This window comes from Seriola lalandi, unplaced genomic scaffold, assembly GCF_002814215.2.
Source record: "Seriola lalandi dorsalis isolate HSWRI2012SDOR001 ecotype SW California unplaced genomic scaffold, Sedor1 jcf7180002054690, whole genome shotgun sequence".
NCBI classification, from domain to species: Eukaryota; Metazoa; Chordata; class Actinopteri; order Carangiformes; family Carangidae; genus Seriola; species Seriola lalandi.
This window is the reverse complement of record NW_019525243.1, coordinates 1,180,075-1,196,109: the sequence shown is the minus strand read 5'-3', so window position 1 is coordinate 1,196,109 and position 16,035 is coordinate 1,180,075. Positions and strand designations below refer to the sequence as shown.

The 16,035-nt window shown below is 43.0% G+C and overlaps 1 protein-coding gene across 1 annotated transcript in view; it reads right to left on the bottom strand.

Annotated features, from left to right (window-relative positions):
- Positions 1-7,837: 7,837 nt before the first annotated feature.
- The window catches only part of tbc1d16 (TBC1 domain family, member 16), a 27,273-nt gene continuing 19,075 nt past the window's right edge, over positions 7,838-16,035 (bottom strand). Inside the window, exons 10-13 of the mRNA XM_023423320.2 lie at positions 15,725-15,911; positions 15,159-15,338; positions 13,637-13,783; positions 7,838-12,976 (exon numbers count right to left, since the gene is read on the bottom strand). Of these exons, the coding sequence (XP_023279088.1) occupies positions 12,677-12,976; positions 13,637-13,783; positions 15,159-15,338; positions 15,725-15,911 (814 nt within the window). The 3' untranslated portion in view covers positions 7,838-12,676. The remainder of the gene's footprint in view (positions 12,977-13,636; positions 13,784-15,158; positions 15,339-15,724; positions 15,912-16,035) is intronic.

Sequence of the window (16,035 nt, the reverse complement as noted above, 5' to 3'; positions counted from 1 at the left end):
AAGAGAAGGATAGAGCCACATGGTAATTAAAAGCAGGTAAAACAACATGGAAGAGAAAAATATGAAGCAGCGGGAGAAGAATTAGTAGTCCTCCTTCTAGTAACTTCAAAACACTCTGATAATAATTTAGGAATTCTTTAAATGAGTCCAGCGTCCAATGTGCCTTCAGGAAGTGTGTTCTAGCAGGTCCTTCCAAAAGTCCAAACCTCCTGTGGTTCATGCTGGGACCTGGAGGCCTGGGGGGATTAGACTGTGCACTAAACCTGATGGTGCAAATGGAGGTTTCAGAAGTTATTTTCTTCCTTTCTTCATGTTTACATCTGTCTCTAAGTTCCACTTCTATTCACACTCCTCATTTTCCTTTCCTTCCCCTTGCTTTCCCACCTCCTCCTCCTCCTTCTCTCACTCCCAGTCTCTCTTACACTTTCTCTGCCTCAGCCTGCCCTGACCCAGACGTCTGTTCCCCGTCTGAGCTCCTGCCAGATTCCTGCAAGGGGAGGAATGCACGAGAGGGCCTCGCCGAGCAGCAATTAACATTTTGTCGGTGCTGCGCCCACACCTATGCAGGGTGCTTAATGATGGCATATTCATGAAAAGCAAATATTTGCACAGAAAAGCTGTCTCCCAGCGACCACAGAGAGGATGGGGAAGATAATTGAAAGGAGCTTGCGGCACTTCTAAAAAAAAAAAAAAAAAAAAAAAAAAAAAAAGCAAGAAGGGGAGATAAAAAAAAGGAGAGCTGTGATAAATGGAGGGCTACGCTTTAAAGAGACTGTTGGTAGAGAGAGGATACTCTGCAAAGAGTGTGTAGTGACAGGAGAAAACCCTCTCTGTGGGGGGATAGCAGCACATGCAGAGAGGGCACCAGCAACAGTGGGAAAAAAAAATCCTGGCAATGTGGAGAGAAATAGAGAAAGCAGGAGAAGACGGAGGAGGAAGATAGAGAGAGAGGAGGGGAGAAGGGGTGACAGGTAGAGTGAGATATTTTGCAGATATAGAGGAGAAGAAGAAATTCACAGTTGACAAAAGACAGAGAGAGCGAGAGGAAGAGATGATACACTGACGGTTTTCCAAGAGGAGCAGACTGCATGCCGTCCTCCATTTCCCCAAAGAACATCCCTCCCTACTGCTGCCCCCAGCTGGGAGTGCACTCACACACACACACACACACACGCACACATATATCCAGCCCGGCTGTCTGGTTGGGGGAGGGGTACACAGAGATGCAGGGAGACGGCGAGGGATAGTGATGGAGAGGGGAAGAGGGGATCGGCGAGAGGAAAGGAGAGCAATGAAAAGGGGGGAGGAAGAGAAAGACAGGGAGGAAAAGAGAGGAAAGATGGGATGTAGAGGAAGAAGAGAAGGAAGAGTGAGGAAGGGAAGAAGAGGACTGGGATAAAGGAAGACAAAAGAGGAAGAGAAAAATTTGGTTACACATGCCATGTGTGTATGTGTGTGTGTGTGTGTGTGTGTGTGTGTGTGTGTGTGTCTGTGCTTCCACCTGCAATGCAATGTTGACACTGTAAATCACCCACCTGACTCAGCATCCCACTTTCTGTCCATGCACACACACATTCAAACTGACACACACCTCTCTATTTATCATCTATGTTCTCCCGACTGCTGCCGAACACACACACACACACACACACACACACACACACACACACACACACACACACACACACACACACACACACCTACACACACAGAATTCCAACAAAATCCTCCTGCAGAGAAGTAATACAGGAGTCAATAACACAGTACACATGCACTCACTTGTACACAATGCCCCCCCCCTTTGAAAACACACACACCAACGCACACTTATATGCACCACCCCCTCATTCCAAGCACACACATGTACACATGTATGTATGTGCACACATACGCACACACATACAGTCCTAAACGAGACAGCTGGAGCTATCAAACCAAAGCCTGTGAGAGCCAGCCTTCTTCAGATGGATTTGAGATGTGGGCTTTACTGTATCATCTGCCAGCACGCTGCTGGGAATGAGACGTCACATTCATAACAGCCTACTGCCTTATAAGGCAATTATCTCTCTCTCTCTTCTCTCCCGCTCTCTTTCTCCCCTTCAGTGGGGGGAGGGATGAGTGGTTTCAATTATGTGCGACAAAGACCAAATTAGGCACCTGGCAATTTCAATATGGCCTCTTTTCTCGGCATTAAGCTGATAGGATGTGGTTATGATGGGGAGGTGATGTGGTTGCATGCAGCACAGTCTCATGGATAAACAGATGCAGTTGTTTGCGCAGCGATAAACAAACTGCATTAACATTTTGAATTAACCAGAGAGAAACAAAAAAAAAATCACATTTCCTAACGTTGCAGCATCTTGCAGAAAAATGACCAACAATGAGAAGAAAAGCTCTGAATAAGATGTTCTTTTTTCTTATCAAGGACAGCAAACACTGCACACTGCCATGCACATTCCATTATGTCGGTCATACAAAGGCTCAGCAGCAGGCCGTGATCGATCCATCCACAGCAGCTTTGAGGGCACATTGAGACTTTACTCTCATTGACTACCTCACAATCAATAGTAGCTGATTACTGGCTGGAGAAACTAGCTGGGGTATCAGCTCTCTGCTGCTGGGTTTTCACACACACACAAACCACAATGAAAACACAAGATATACAAATGCAACCAGTAGCTGCTCTCAAACTTCAATTTGCTCTCACACACAACACACTGTATACACCCACACTGTTGCTGTAAAGTAGATAATCTCTCTAATGAGGGATGGCAGGTTGCAGCTGTATGGAAGCTGTCATGTGTCAGACTGTACGGCCAGCACACAGGGCCATGAGATATGGATTGTGAATGCAGTTTTTATTTAAATGTCCTTTTCCTCAATTGAGTTTAGCACCATCCAGCCGTAAAGGCAACCATTATCTCCTGACACCATATTTGAGCACCCCCCAAGTCAAGACTGGAAAAATCAACTCTTCATCGTGTATGAGTGTGCACTCAACCATCCCCTTTTTTCCATCTCCATGTATGGTGCTGCTGTGTAGCTGCAAGGGGACCGGCGTGGCTTGCTGTTCCTCTCGGTCTCTGCACCTCACAGGCAGCTCGGCGTCTGCATGGCTCTAATCCACTGAGCTGCTAAGGAAAGAGTGCTGACGGTGCCCTTTTCTGCCGACTATCCCCTAATCCAGCTGGCTGCGGGTCTGGGAGAATAATCCTGGATTAGGTATTTCTCCCCATGGAGCGGCCATGGGGTCCCTCATGGGGGCCCCCCGTCACAGTCAGCTGTGCCTGAGGCGCAGCGCCTTTCACATCGTGAGAGAGCATAACAGCCAATCCAAAAACAGGCAAACAGTGTCTGATTAGGATTGAATTGCATCAGACCTCGCCTTGTCGCCCTGAGGGGAGCTGCGGTGCTTACTAGAGATGAATAATGGTAAAGAGGGATAATGGTGGATAGGCCTTGTGATGTTACAAGTGCTTTTTATTTGAGGTGACAAAGATTTGGATTCAAGAATGGGAGGCATTGAGCCCCCAACGAAGCACTTTGTAAGCACAGGATACACTCTAATGGATGCATTGTTGGATATGGCGGCTTTTGTCTTAATGAGAACAGTGAGGTGTGTTTCTGTGTGTGTGTGTGTTCCCACCTTAACCTTCCTTAACACTGGTGTTCTCAACAGGGAAGAATATGAGTTTTCACAGACACATACAGTACGTGGCACAAGTGAGGAATGAATATAAAAAGCTAAAAAAAAAAAAAAAAAAAAAAAAAAAAAAAAAAAAAAAAAAGGACCTGAATGAATTTCTAACACAGTCATTCAGACATCGACATATTTAAGCCCTTAGTCAAAGTAAAAGCAAACATCAAGGTTTCACTAATAGATGAGATAAAAACACACAAGAGTGACTAGATAGGGGTCAAATATCTAATATAGAGAAGCCGCAGAGATTCTCCAGACAATAAGGAGTGACAAATGATTCATGTTGCACTGAGATTGATCCAACACAAAAGCGATATCACTTGACCAAGGTGAGATGTGTCAGAGCAACAGACTCACTGGGAATGAAAAGATGTCATGAAGTAACTATAAGTCATCCACAGCACAGGTGGAGAGTAGAGATGTTACATAATAAATAATAGGAGAGTTTCATTTTCTTTAAATTGATCAGTAATTAAGGTGAAAGGCGATTTTTATCATCTTCCATATTGAAATCAATGAGTGGCTGCCGGGCACAGATATGATGCTGGCTGGAGGAGAATTTTCCTGCAGGTCAATACAGAATTTGTATCTCAGTCACCGTATTAAAGATTGATCCAGAGCTCATCCTGAGGCTAAGAGTGAGGACATAGCATATTATTAGCTCGGCAAACCGATCAGTAATCAACAGGCTTTTTTCATCTCTGCACATGATGTCCTCCCTCAGCTCACAATCACCAGTTTATTTACCTGCATGGCTGCCCAAGAGGGACTGAAGCTTGCGTCAGTGCACATATCCCACGGCCCCAGTGAAGCACAACAGGGGACAGCAGGGAGAGTTAATGCACTGAGAGTGTGTGGACACATCATGGCAACACCGTAAATGGTCGTCAGGGGGACTTACAGCTCCAAATGTTGAAATTTAACAGAAATGGTTGATTGTAATGTGAGGCAAAAGTGATTCGCCCTGCTTATAAAAGAACAGAGATTTCTATTTTATTCCATTTTTCTTGTTATAATGAACATGAAAAAATGGATCATTTTGTTTTTACTGGCTCAATTCTCTGACTGTAGCCATAATTTATTGTTAACAATATGTTGTTATTCTATATGTATTTTACTGTCAACAAATCCCCTGAAAAGCTGAAAACCAACATGTTAGTCCATCTCTCAGCCCTAACCAAATTTGCTCCTCTTTAAAAATACCTCATAAATATATTTATAGTTTATATAGTTTTTTTTAAAGGCCTAATAATTTCCTCCAACATCTGGACACTAGGTTTTAGAAAACGTTACCCAAAAAGGAGTAAATAGTCCATTTGTTTGGGGATATTTTCAGCTGCAGATTGATGCACAATACGTCAACACAGTTTTTACAGCACCAAGATGGTGTACATGGGATTGAGTCAAAATGAACTACAGTGCCCACATTCATGGTACTGAAGGAACACATAGCTCAGTGCAGCAGTGTAGCTCACATCAGGCACAGTTACACAGATAATACCTGTTAGGACAATCAAATCATTGATGGTTTTAGTCTTTTCATGGGATTTGTTGACAGTATAAGTAAAAATAGAATATCATCAGACGAATCCTTGAAAAACTAAGAGCAAAAGCAACGAAAGTACAGCTAGAAAGACGCACTGTGTCGGTCACTTTTCATTTCTTCCTGCTAAAAAATGCTTACATTTATTTTTTGACAGAAACATAAAGGGCCATGCACACCAATATGAAAACATTGTAATAAAAAAAAGGCACATTTTCAATCTATGTATCATAGAGTTTTTACAATAAGAGAAAAAATGCAAAGCTGTGTCTTAGTCATTCATTTCCTCCCTTGCTCTGCCTCCAACAAGATATGCAAACACACACACACACACACACACCAGCAGGAAGACCGATGGGGTGAGGGTGGGGATCTGAAATATACACACAATAATACAGATCTGTGTTTGCATTCACAAGCAAACCCACCTGCACTGTGTGTGTGTGTGTGTGTGTGTGTGTGTGTGTGTATGTGTGTGTGTCTTTCTCTCTCACTCTTGCACAATGTAAACCAATAGCAAAGTTAATGCGGCACATACCACGCTCCGCAATCCTTCATAACACCTGTGACATATCTCAGAAGCATTCAGCATGGCAAAGACTCCACAACAAGCAGTGAGCTCTAAAATACACAGAAAGTCATAACATATATCTTCACCCCTGTCACCCTCAATCCTCTGACTAGCAGACCCCCCCCCTCCCCCTTTTGCCTGCAGCTATTCTGAGAAATGCCTCATTTTCATTTCAATCTTCTGTACAATATAGTGCATGGCTGCCATACGCTGACACCTTCACCTAAACGCCACTAACAGTTGAATAGAGCAGAGATGAGACAGGCTTGAAAGAGCAACTGTTGTAGTGATAAGAGGCAAAGTCAATCTACTTGCATTCAAGGGTGAAAAGACATCTATTTTTGTGCGTCTTCATACATGAATAGAGAGAAGAGAGAGGAGGATACAGGTGGCTGTATCCTTCTCCCTCAAAGCAGCGCTCTGTGCATGTCGTCTGTCATTCTCCATCACATAGTGTATGAAAAGATATCCACAGGTACAAGCAATTGACATGCAAACTATAGTATTCTCTCAATGCTGCACCTTTTCTGAATATATTAACCAAACCAGGGGATGAAAACTTCTGAGAAGCATGGAGGCAATAATTCAGAGACCAGGTTCTTTCTGAAGCCGTTACAAATCTTGGCTGCAATGGCACATGGTTTTCATACTTGTCTAGTAGGTCTTCCTTAGTGTATTTAGTAGGCGATGACCCCACATTTCTGTACGGTAAACACTCAACCATTCAAACTCTGTGTCTTCAGTTTGTTACGTAGGGTTTCCCCTGAAAATCTGATTTCTAGTGACTCATTGTTCTCTGACTAACATGATTGTGAAAAGTGAAATTGGTGGAGTTTCCCTTTATTGCATAATGTAGACCATCATATCACATGGATTTGCAAATAATGCTGAATCACTATTGCGCTTTAACTTCCATGTCAGCAACTAAAACAAAATATGGATGTTTTCTCAGAAGTTTCACACCAGTGAAACATGGAAAACTGCATATACTGTATGTCTATCTATCTCGTAATAAACACTAAGATCCCGACAGCGATGTGAATGAAGCTGCTCTCATTTTCTGTTATCAGACACTCTGACAGATCAGCCCTCTGACTGTATCCCTGGAAGGCCCATTAACACCTCCGGAGGGTAGAGCCCAGCCCCCTCCATAAACAGCCCAGCCGGAGGTCCATCCTAATGGGCTAAGCTCATTCCCAGCCTGGTCTGCTCCAGGTGTGGAAGCTGAGCCCTGTAATTGAAAATTAGGGGGCAATAACCCAGCGTTCAATGCAGGCCTCACAACAGGAGAGTAGCCGGGCCCCCACCCTGTCACTCAGTCAGAGGCAGGGGAAACAAGAGAGTTGTGGTGGAGGAGGAGGAAGAGGAGGAGGAGGAGGGGAGAGGAAGGCTGTGAGCTACTGCACGGATGGTGGTGGTGGTGGTGGTGGTGGTGGTGAGGGTTGAGGAGAGAAAAAGGTGCTTTCTTGGAAGCAATAACAGATGTACACACAGGCAGGTTTTAGTGTGAAGCGCATGCAAAGAGTGATAAAGCAGAGAAAGCGTATTTGAGTACAACTCCATCAAGAGCTTCCACAGAGCTCAAGTGCTTTGCATAGGTTACTGATACTGTGTGTGTGTGTGTGTGTGTGTGTGTGTGTTGCTTGTAATACCGCAGCTAGCGGTGTTAGGTTGTAACACTCGAAGGACAACAGGTTGGGTACATCATTGCACACACACACACACTTCTTTCTTACCGTTAAACCACAGATCTTATCAATCATGATGAAATACTAATCTAATGCTGTTTGGAAATAGGCAAAGTGAGCACTGCAGTTCTCAGGCAGACTTTACAGCAGGGTGATGTAGTTTTTATGATGTTCAGTGGGTCCATGCATTGCACTGTCATGCACAAATACAGTAATTTAGTTTTTTTTTCTGTGGATAAAAACTGCATTAGTCACTCAAGTGATGCAAGGAAGCCAAAGATTTGAGTAATGAGAAGTGGCATTTTATTCATTTATGTATTTATTTTCATTTTCCCTTTATCTTGTTTTCTGCCATAGAAATGCATTAGCCCTCAGAGAAGCTATCAATCAGGGGCTAATGGGTTGTAATTGCAGGCAGGCAGGCCCCCACATCAGAGGCAACGGGGTCTCTGGATAGCAGAATAATCACACGAACAGTAGAGAACTGCTTACAATGGATTGGGTCCCTGGGGTAAAGGTTAAGGTAATTTCCAACTCATTTTCCTTTTGAAACCCATTATACTCATCCCGGCGATGTCTTGCATTAATCAACATGGTAAATATAGTGGGGGGTTAAAACAGGAAGACAAGGAGAAGTGAAAGGAAGTTTCAGACGTCAGTTGGGTTGAAAAACTCCTGACTCTTAAGTCACTGGACGATGCAGAGGTGTGGTGACCCTGGCCAAAAAATACATTCATAATACACTTTGGTCTTCCAGAGAAAAATGGATGACATTTTGTTTTCCTGGAACTTCTCAGAATGACTAAATCAAAATACCTGCACTGCCAGAGCAATTCACCAAAGACGACTGTCAGCCCGAGTCTTTCCTTTCATTTTCAAGGAACAAGCCACCTGACGATGGTGTCTGATGCTATCTCCACAGCTGTCCGTGACAGTCAGTTGATCGCTGGCAAATGCCACTTGTCAAGCAGCCACAAGCAGCCACAACAAGCAGCAGAGGCCGATAAGACTGTGCTAGATCATTTAGGGTTAAACTCTGGGAAACGCGCCGTCTGCCTCTGCTGCCTCTGCTGCCTCTGCTGCCTCGTCTCATGGGAGGCCTTGTATTGTTTGTCAGAAAACTGGAGAGGAAATCCCCTGTGAGACAGAATTCACACCTCATCTTTTTCATCTTTGCAGAGTTTAAAGAAGGCAAACTGAAAAACAACATCTTATTTCATAGCTGCTTAGGAACATAATAGTGTCAGTGCTTGGGTTTGGAGCTGGTCAGGTGTATGTATTTAGAAATTGGAGCATTAGCCTACATGTGACTGCAACTGTATAATTTTTTTTTTTTTTTGGGGGGGGGGGTGCTTTTCCTGTTTTCTCTACACATTCTTTCAGTGGCTGACAGCCCAAAATCTAGAAAAGGCTGTCAAATCAGCCACTTTGCAAGTGAAACCAGTTTATTTCCACAGGCAGAAGTAAGCACAGCTGCAGACAGAAATGCCACTGATGAAAATTTGAAGTTTTCAAAAATATTACATCAGCACTGCGAGGCATAAAGTTTTGGTGCAAACATAAGAAAGATTGGAAGAAATAAACAATAATGAATTATTTGAGACATTGAAGTTTGTCCCCAGTTTTGTATCCGTAGATAAACATGTGCATGGTCTGTGCAACAGTCAGTTTTTCTACTGCACAAAGCAAAAAAACAAGCTTATTTGGGAGGATTTCCCTACCTAGTTAAATCTTCTTGCCAACCAATGTGGGGCTAGTCTGGGTAAATTAATTAGCTTTGAGCTAACACAGAAGTGTTTTCCTCTATCATGCTTCAGGTGCCCCCAGTTACTGATGCAAGGGCTGCTGGAGGACCAAGTAAACAATTTCAGGAGGTCAGCGACTCTGCCTTTCAGCTTCTCCAATTATGTAATATAATAATGGGGGCATTATTTTTAAGCTTGTTTAACATTGTTGTCACCTCCTTAACCTTAAAACTTAATTTTCATCTCAAGGCAAATCCTGCTGCTGCACCATATATAGTCAGAGCAGCTTCCTGGACCACATCATAGTGTGAGGTGTTATTAGAGCGAAATACTATAAAGACATGTAACTTTTGAAAAAAAAAAAAAAATTTCTTATGTTTCCTCAACTGCTTCACAGTGATTTATAATTTAACATTATCCCTTTAACATTATCCCCACTGTTCAGCAGAGGTTACATAGTCCTGCTCTTAAATAGGGCCCATTTTCTCATAATGGAGGGATTATGAGAAAATGGGCCTGTGGGGACAAACAGGAAAGAGGCACCCCACCCCTCTAATATAGGACCCCCAGACTGAAAGAGACACAAAATGGCCATAAACAAAGCAACCTCTTTATGATAATTTTTCATCTCTTTATTATCTAACATCTCAGTGGGATTTTTGTGTCTCTTTATTATCGTTTTTCATTTCTTTGCAATCGTTTTTCCACCTGTGAATGTTTTGCACGTCTTTTTGTCATTTTGTGTCTTTTAATTGAGCTCTTTGTCTTTCAAGCAAGAAACATTCATTCAGTCACTTAACATAGGTCTCTGTGCCCAGTAGGTCCGTTTGGTAATCCATCCATGAATGTGACTGATATACAATATCCAAATACCCCATTTACATTTTTAACCATATACCTCTGGATAATTTATCATCATTTCTCCATTACTGAGTCACAACTTTTTTCTTTACTATTACCACATGCCATCTGAATTTATGATTTATGATAATATATTGGCATATAGAAAGCATTTGTCTTCTATAAGCATCTTTCTCTGTTAAACTTGAGGTATATACTCAGTTAAAAAAATACAATAAATGCATAGACTTAATGCTATTTCTTCAGCAGTGTTTAATGACAAAAGGTGTCGGTGATGGTATTGTAAAACAATTTCTAGAGATCTTTCATGAAAGTATGAGACTGTATTTCTATTTTTTTTTTTTAATACCAAGAATAAGAATAGGCTCTTTTTTTCTGCGATGTGTACAGTCATATCAACATGTCTTAGAGTTTAACAGCAACATTGTACATTCAGTGTTGACTGGTCACAACCCCTTTAAATAGGAGTAGTTATTCTTTAAGCTTGTGACTTACAGTGCCTGTGCAGACAATGTGGTTTCTTTGAAGACTTTAATAAATCAATCATCATAGAGGCGCGCGCACACACACACACACACACACACACACACAGAGGGAGTTTGATTACCCCATCGGGCATCTCTAACTTAGCTCATTTCGACGCAATCTTCAAAACTCTGCGGGCATTTCCAGTGAGCAGCTGCACATGATAAGTAAGAGGGAAAAGGAGCAGTTATGAATGTCATTTGCAGAGACTGCTTGCTGAGTGAGAGTGCAAGAGACCAAAAGAGAGAGAGAGAGAGAGAGAGCAAGAGAGGGAAGGCTGACTGAGGGTCTTATTGTTACGTTTTAGCACCAAATGTCTTCACCCCCAGGAGCGTCACTCAATAGCTCTCAGGGGGAAAGCCTGTGTGAGTGCCATCTTTACATCTGGGACTTGCAAATCACAGAGGCAAGATGCAGAACACTATGTATCCTTGTATGAAGCCTAAATCATCCCTTTCCTCTCCGTCTCTCTCGGGTTTTTTCCTCTAAGGAGTCCAAACAGCCAAATTTTCTTTCTTTTTTACTCTGCCTGTTTCTCCCCATGATGACTGCTATAATTAAAGAGACTGGTCAGAGGGGAGGCCTTCTATGGCTGTTCTCCGACTCATTACCAGATGTTTAGAGGTCACTCCAGTTTATACACACACGCACACACACACACACACACACAGACTCATGCACAAACCCATGCATACATTGAAGAGTTTCACACTGTTGTAGTCGAGTAAGAAGAAGCAAAGAACAGATACATTCATGTGGACTGATTCTTAGTGTTGATAGTGCCTTGTCATTCATTTTCAGGTGAGAGTGGACATGACGCTGGAGGAAAAAAAACAACAAAAAAAACAACCCTTCCTAAACATGGTTCAACACAGAAGGCAAAACTTCAAGTAAAACAGAAGGCCCCATCAATTTCCCTCTCAAGAAAAAACATGATCTAAGCTCTCTTTGGCAGACATTGCTGTCACATCCATCCAAATCCTCCGACAGGAAACTCATTTTATATCTCATGATGCTAATGTGTAAACGGAGAAGCTCCTATTGCTCGACAGGTAACATGAACATCTGTATCTGACTTTATCAGAAGAAAAAGGGGCAAGCTTCCTCCTGTTTGTCGGGAAACACCATTTAAACACAGAGAAATGATGAGAATGTTCCTTACCACAGTCTGACGAGGAAACATGCCGAGCCCTATCGCGATGTGAGTGTTTGTCATGTAAACACATTCTTACTTCTGTCTGGGGCTTATGTGTTTTCCAACAAACATATTGTGCCCTCTATATGGAAAGAATCGTTCATGCAAGGATATAATACTTCTAAATATTTTGTAACTTCTGATATAAACGCAGACATTCACTTGTTGGAAAATGAAATTAGACAAAACTTAAATGTACCAGTAATTTGTTATTATCCTATTTCTGGGTTAACCTTTCTTTGTCGACAGCAAGGGTTTGAATTTCCTGTTAAAAATGTCCTGTTCAGACTTCAGATATGCACATAATAATTTGATATTCACATAAATATTCCATTGTGGGAACACAGGAAAATTTTTTAAAAGTTCTAGTTCAAGTCCTGTGAATGAATCTCCAGTTTCATTTGACCCGTGGTCAGAGACAGAGAGAATTCAGGCCGGTTGCCTCAGACCCTGATGTGACCCCTGCCCACAAAGCCCATGGAAGTATGCCAAGCCAGCAGCAGATGAGAACCTGAAGTAGCTCCAGACCAACACAGTGGCTGGTGATTGTCCGTTCTGCTCCGAGAGCAAAGCAGCTTCTTGACTTCCAGCCTGTCCGACAGCGAACAATCCTCATCGCAGATTCATGTGATACTGAACATTGCAAATAACATTCTGGTAAGGCAGTGTTCCACAATGCCCCACATGAAAGGATCGAGTGACAAAAATCCTCATTAAGATAGTGGAGCTAGAAGCAGGGGCTGTGGATAGGAGTCAGAGGGCAGCAAACAGTTCAGGAATCCAGCTGCTGGATCCAAACCTTTGCTGTACTAACATTAACCAAGACCGGCATCCCCATAACCTCAACCTCAGGACTGTTTCCGGAAGGTGAAAATATCCCGGGTTTTGGATCCTTTCTTGCCCTCTGGTGGAGGCGTGGGGGTGGGGTTTGGTGAAGGCAAGGGTGTGGATGACGGGGAGGGCGAGGAGGGCTGAGGGGTTGAGGTGCCTCCATAGGGGCAGCTCTGTGAGTCTGGGTGTTCGCCTGAACACTCCACAGTGGGGATGTAACGGCTGTCCCACATCCCTGGGCCACACAGTTTACAAAGGTCATGTAGGCTGCATGGAATCCTGGGTAGGAGGCGGAACTGGTAGAGAAGGCTGCGGGCCTGGGAGAGCAGGACGAAAGTGGCAGGATAAACTAAAATAGCTAAATATAGAAGAGTGAAAGGAGCTTTGGACTGACAAAAACAAGTGAAGATAGAGCAGTTAACTGCAGATATCAGACTTAGTGGAGTGAAACATTAAAATACATCAATAGCCTTGACTTCCAGCTACAAGAAAACAACACGCTGTCAAGGTCAGCATTGCGTTGTGTGTAACCTAAGGCTAAGAAGCCGAACTGCCTGTTCTGGAAACGTTGGATGCAAAATCTCAGGCAACAACAAAAGGAGTTATGCGTGCTGCATGCTAACATGAACTCACTGCCTGTGGTTGCAGCAGTACTAACACAGCATCCATAAACATGAGGAAGCAGGCACAGACACAGATGCAGATCATAAATCCTCTGCATGGCATGGCAGCATACCATTTAGCACCTCAAGGCCTCTGTGGGCAGGTTACGGTATATCAGAGCTGCTTAGCTGCACCGTTGGACAGGGATACTTGATGCAAACACAACACTGGTTTGCATTAAATGTATAGTAATGCAGCAGACACAGATTATTCAGATTATTCTAATATTTTGAGATGAAGGGATGCCCATGTACTTTGGGTCTGCAGAGGTACAGAATAAAACATTAAACACACACACAAAAAAAGACTGATACCTTGCGTAGCACCAGCTCTCCATTCATGTGCATGGAGAGGTTGCTGAAGTGGAGCAACATTTGGTCAGTGGCAAGCTGCTGTTCTGTCACATCCTCCCCATAGAGAACAATGATGGCCACACACAGGAACAGGTGGAAATAGTCAGTCTATAAAGAGAAGGAGAGAGAGTAGTGAAAGGGTCAATACTTGAAGACAAACACAGGCAAATCTGCAAATGATCAGATTTTTGGGGCCTACACCACGGTCTCACATCTCTGTATTTAGTCATGCCCTTGCTGCAGGGAAAAATGAGAAGGTTACACAGAACAAAGAGGGACACGAATAGATATGCACAGAACTCAAATTAACATTGAAATCCAGTTCAAGGAAAATACAAATTAGGAGCTTATAGTAATGGAAGATGTAAGATTAAAGATGGAGAAGTGGAATAAGCGCTTAGTTTAAAAAAGAAAGGTAAAGTTTCTATGAGTAAGACTTCATCCTGTGTTTTTGTATGAACATCAGAAGAATTTCTGTTTATATTTTGAATTTATTTAAATAATATGCAGGGCCCTGTTATTATCTTAATGATTCATTCAGATCATCATATCTTAAAGACAGAGGGAGCCTCTATCTTGCTAAAAGATCTCTGCACTGTTCACCTTCCATCACTGGTAATGAGTTATATATTTCACCTCTCTCTTTTCTTGAATTTCCTCAAGAAAAACCTTTTCTTGATTTTAAATGCACCTACCAACAATACAACTGAGGGTCAGCTAGTGTAAACATAAGAACAGTCTATTGTGATTCAATATTACTCAGTGCCTTCCTTTCACAGAAAAATCCGGTATTTGAAAATTCTTGTTTTTGGTTGATCTGGTATGTGACATTCAACTGTCTAAACTGAGGTTTCACTCTGCTATCTCCTCTATCACCACCTGTAGCTGAGGATGAGAACATCTAGCGGAGAGTCTGAACAGATGGCATGAAACAGAAAGACCGATATTTGACCACGCCTCAGCAAGGAGAGGTGTTAAAGCTCTGTGTCCTGGCACTGAACATGACAGATACAAGTTTACTGGAATTTCGTTCCAGTGGGGTGGGGGGGGGTTGGTTTATATAGACAGTTATCTTATTTTTTAGCATTTGCATTTCAAAAGCTCTATGCTTCTATAAAGCACTGAAATTAATAAAATTAGACTGGATTCCATTGGAATGTGGGATTTTATGATATGTTAAACCTTCACTGAAAAAATCGAATCTAATCGCTGTTGAATTAAATCCTGAAAACGCCTTCAGGACTAAGAAGAAGTAATATGACGTTTTAAAGGCATTTAGCAGGATTACAGCAGTCTGTGGTGACAGGCTTTAAAGGAGTAACATGGACTCTTTCTGTTTTAACAATTCATTTCTGCAGGCATCCTGAAAAATCATCAAGTACTGCAGTGAAACTGAATACCACCACCCACGTGCACTCATATATGCAAAGTTTTTTTCAAAAAACTTGTGTATGCAAAGGAGCTGTGCAGACTTTGCCCTGACCTGGTAGTGTGCCCAGCAGGCCTCCCACATGCGCAAAGCCTCAGTGTCGGGGAACTCTCGTTTAAAGCAGAGCAGGATCCAGCGGTGGCAGAAGAGCAGCTGGAGGCCGTCTTCGCCGAGCCTGGTCAGGTGCTGGTGGAAGCGGGGCAGCATGAGCCGCAACAGCTCCCGCAGGTACATCTGTGGAGAGGTCGGAGAGGGTACACACCATCTTCCAACACAACTTTTTCCAGTTATATTTCACTATTCTTAGGCACTACTGGAATTTTGCATGTAAGCAAAGGTACACAGATGTACAATGCAAAGAAAAGTTCCACGGAGTAAAGCACTGCCAAGATTGCTAAAGCGGAGCAGCCCACTCTGAGCTTCAAAAACTGCTCTTCAGAAACCTATGGGTGACGTCACACAGGCTAAGTCCATCTTTATTCACAGTCTATGGTGGGGGTGCTATCTGAACATACAACATGCACTTTTTGTGTATCTTCGCATCAGCATAATTCCAGCTTTTTCCATCTCTATGATACGACCAGACATTTAAACCACAGACACACACAGAAACGTCCTACCAGCTGCCTCTCCATGTCCTCATCCCGTGGTGAGCTGATGAAGATGGTGTTCTCCATGAGGCCGACAAAGCACCAGAAGGTGTCGCTTTCATCCTGGATCTCGGTGAGCAGCGGGGCCACCAGGTCAGACATGCCCTGGCAGTAGCCCATGTCTGGATTAAACACTGCATAGTTGAGCAGAATCCGTCTGGGACAAGAACAGCCATGGACATCTTAGCACTGAGGTAACATCTCAGCAGATGGGGCAATACAGCATCATAAACATTTTAATTGTTGGCTTTTTTTGACAGTCTCTTATATAGCCAAACCAC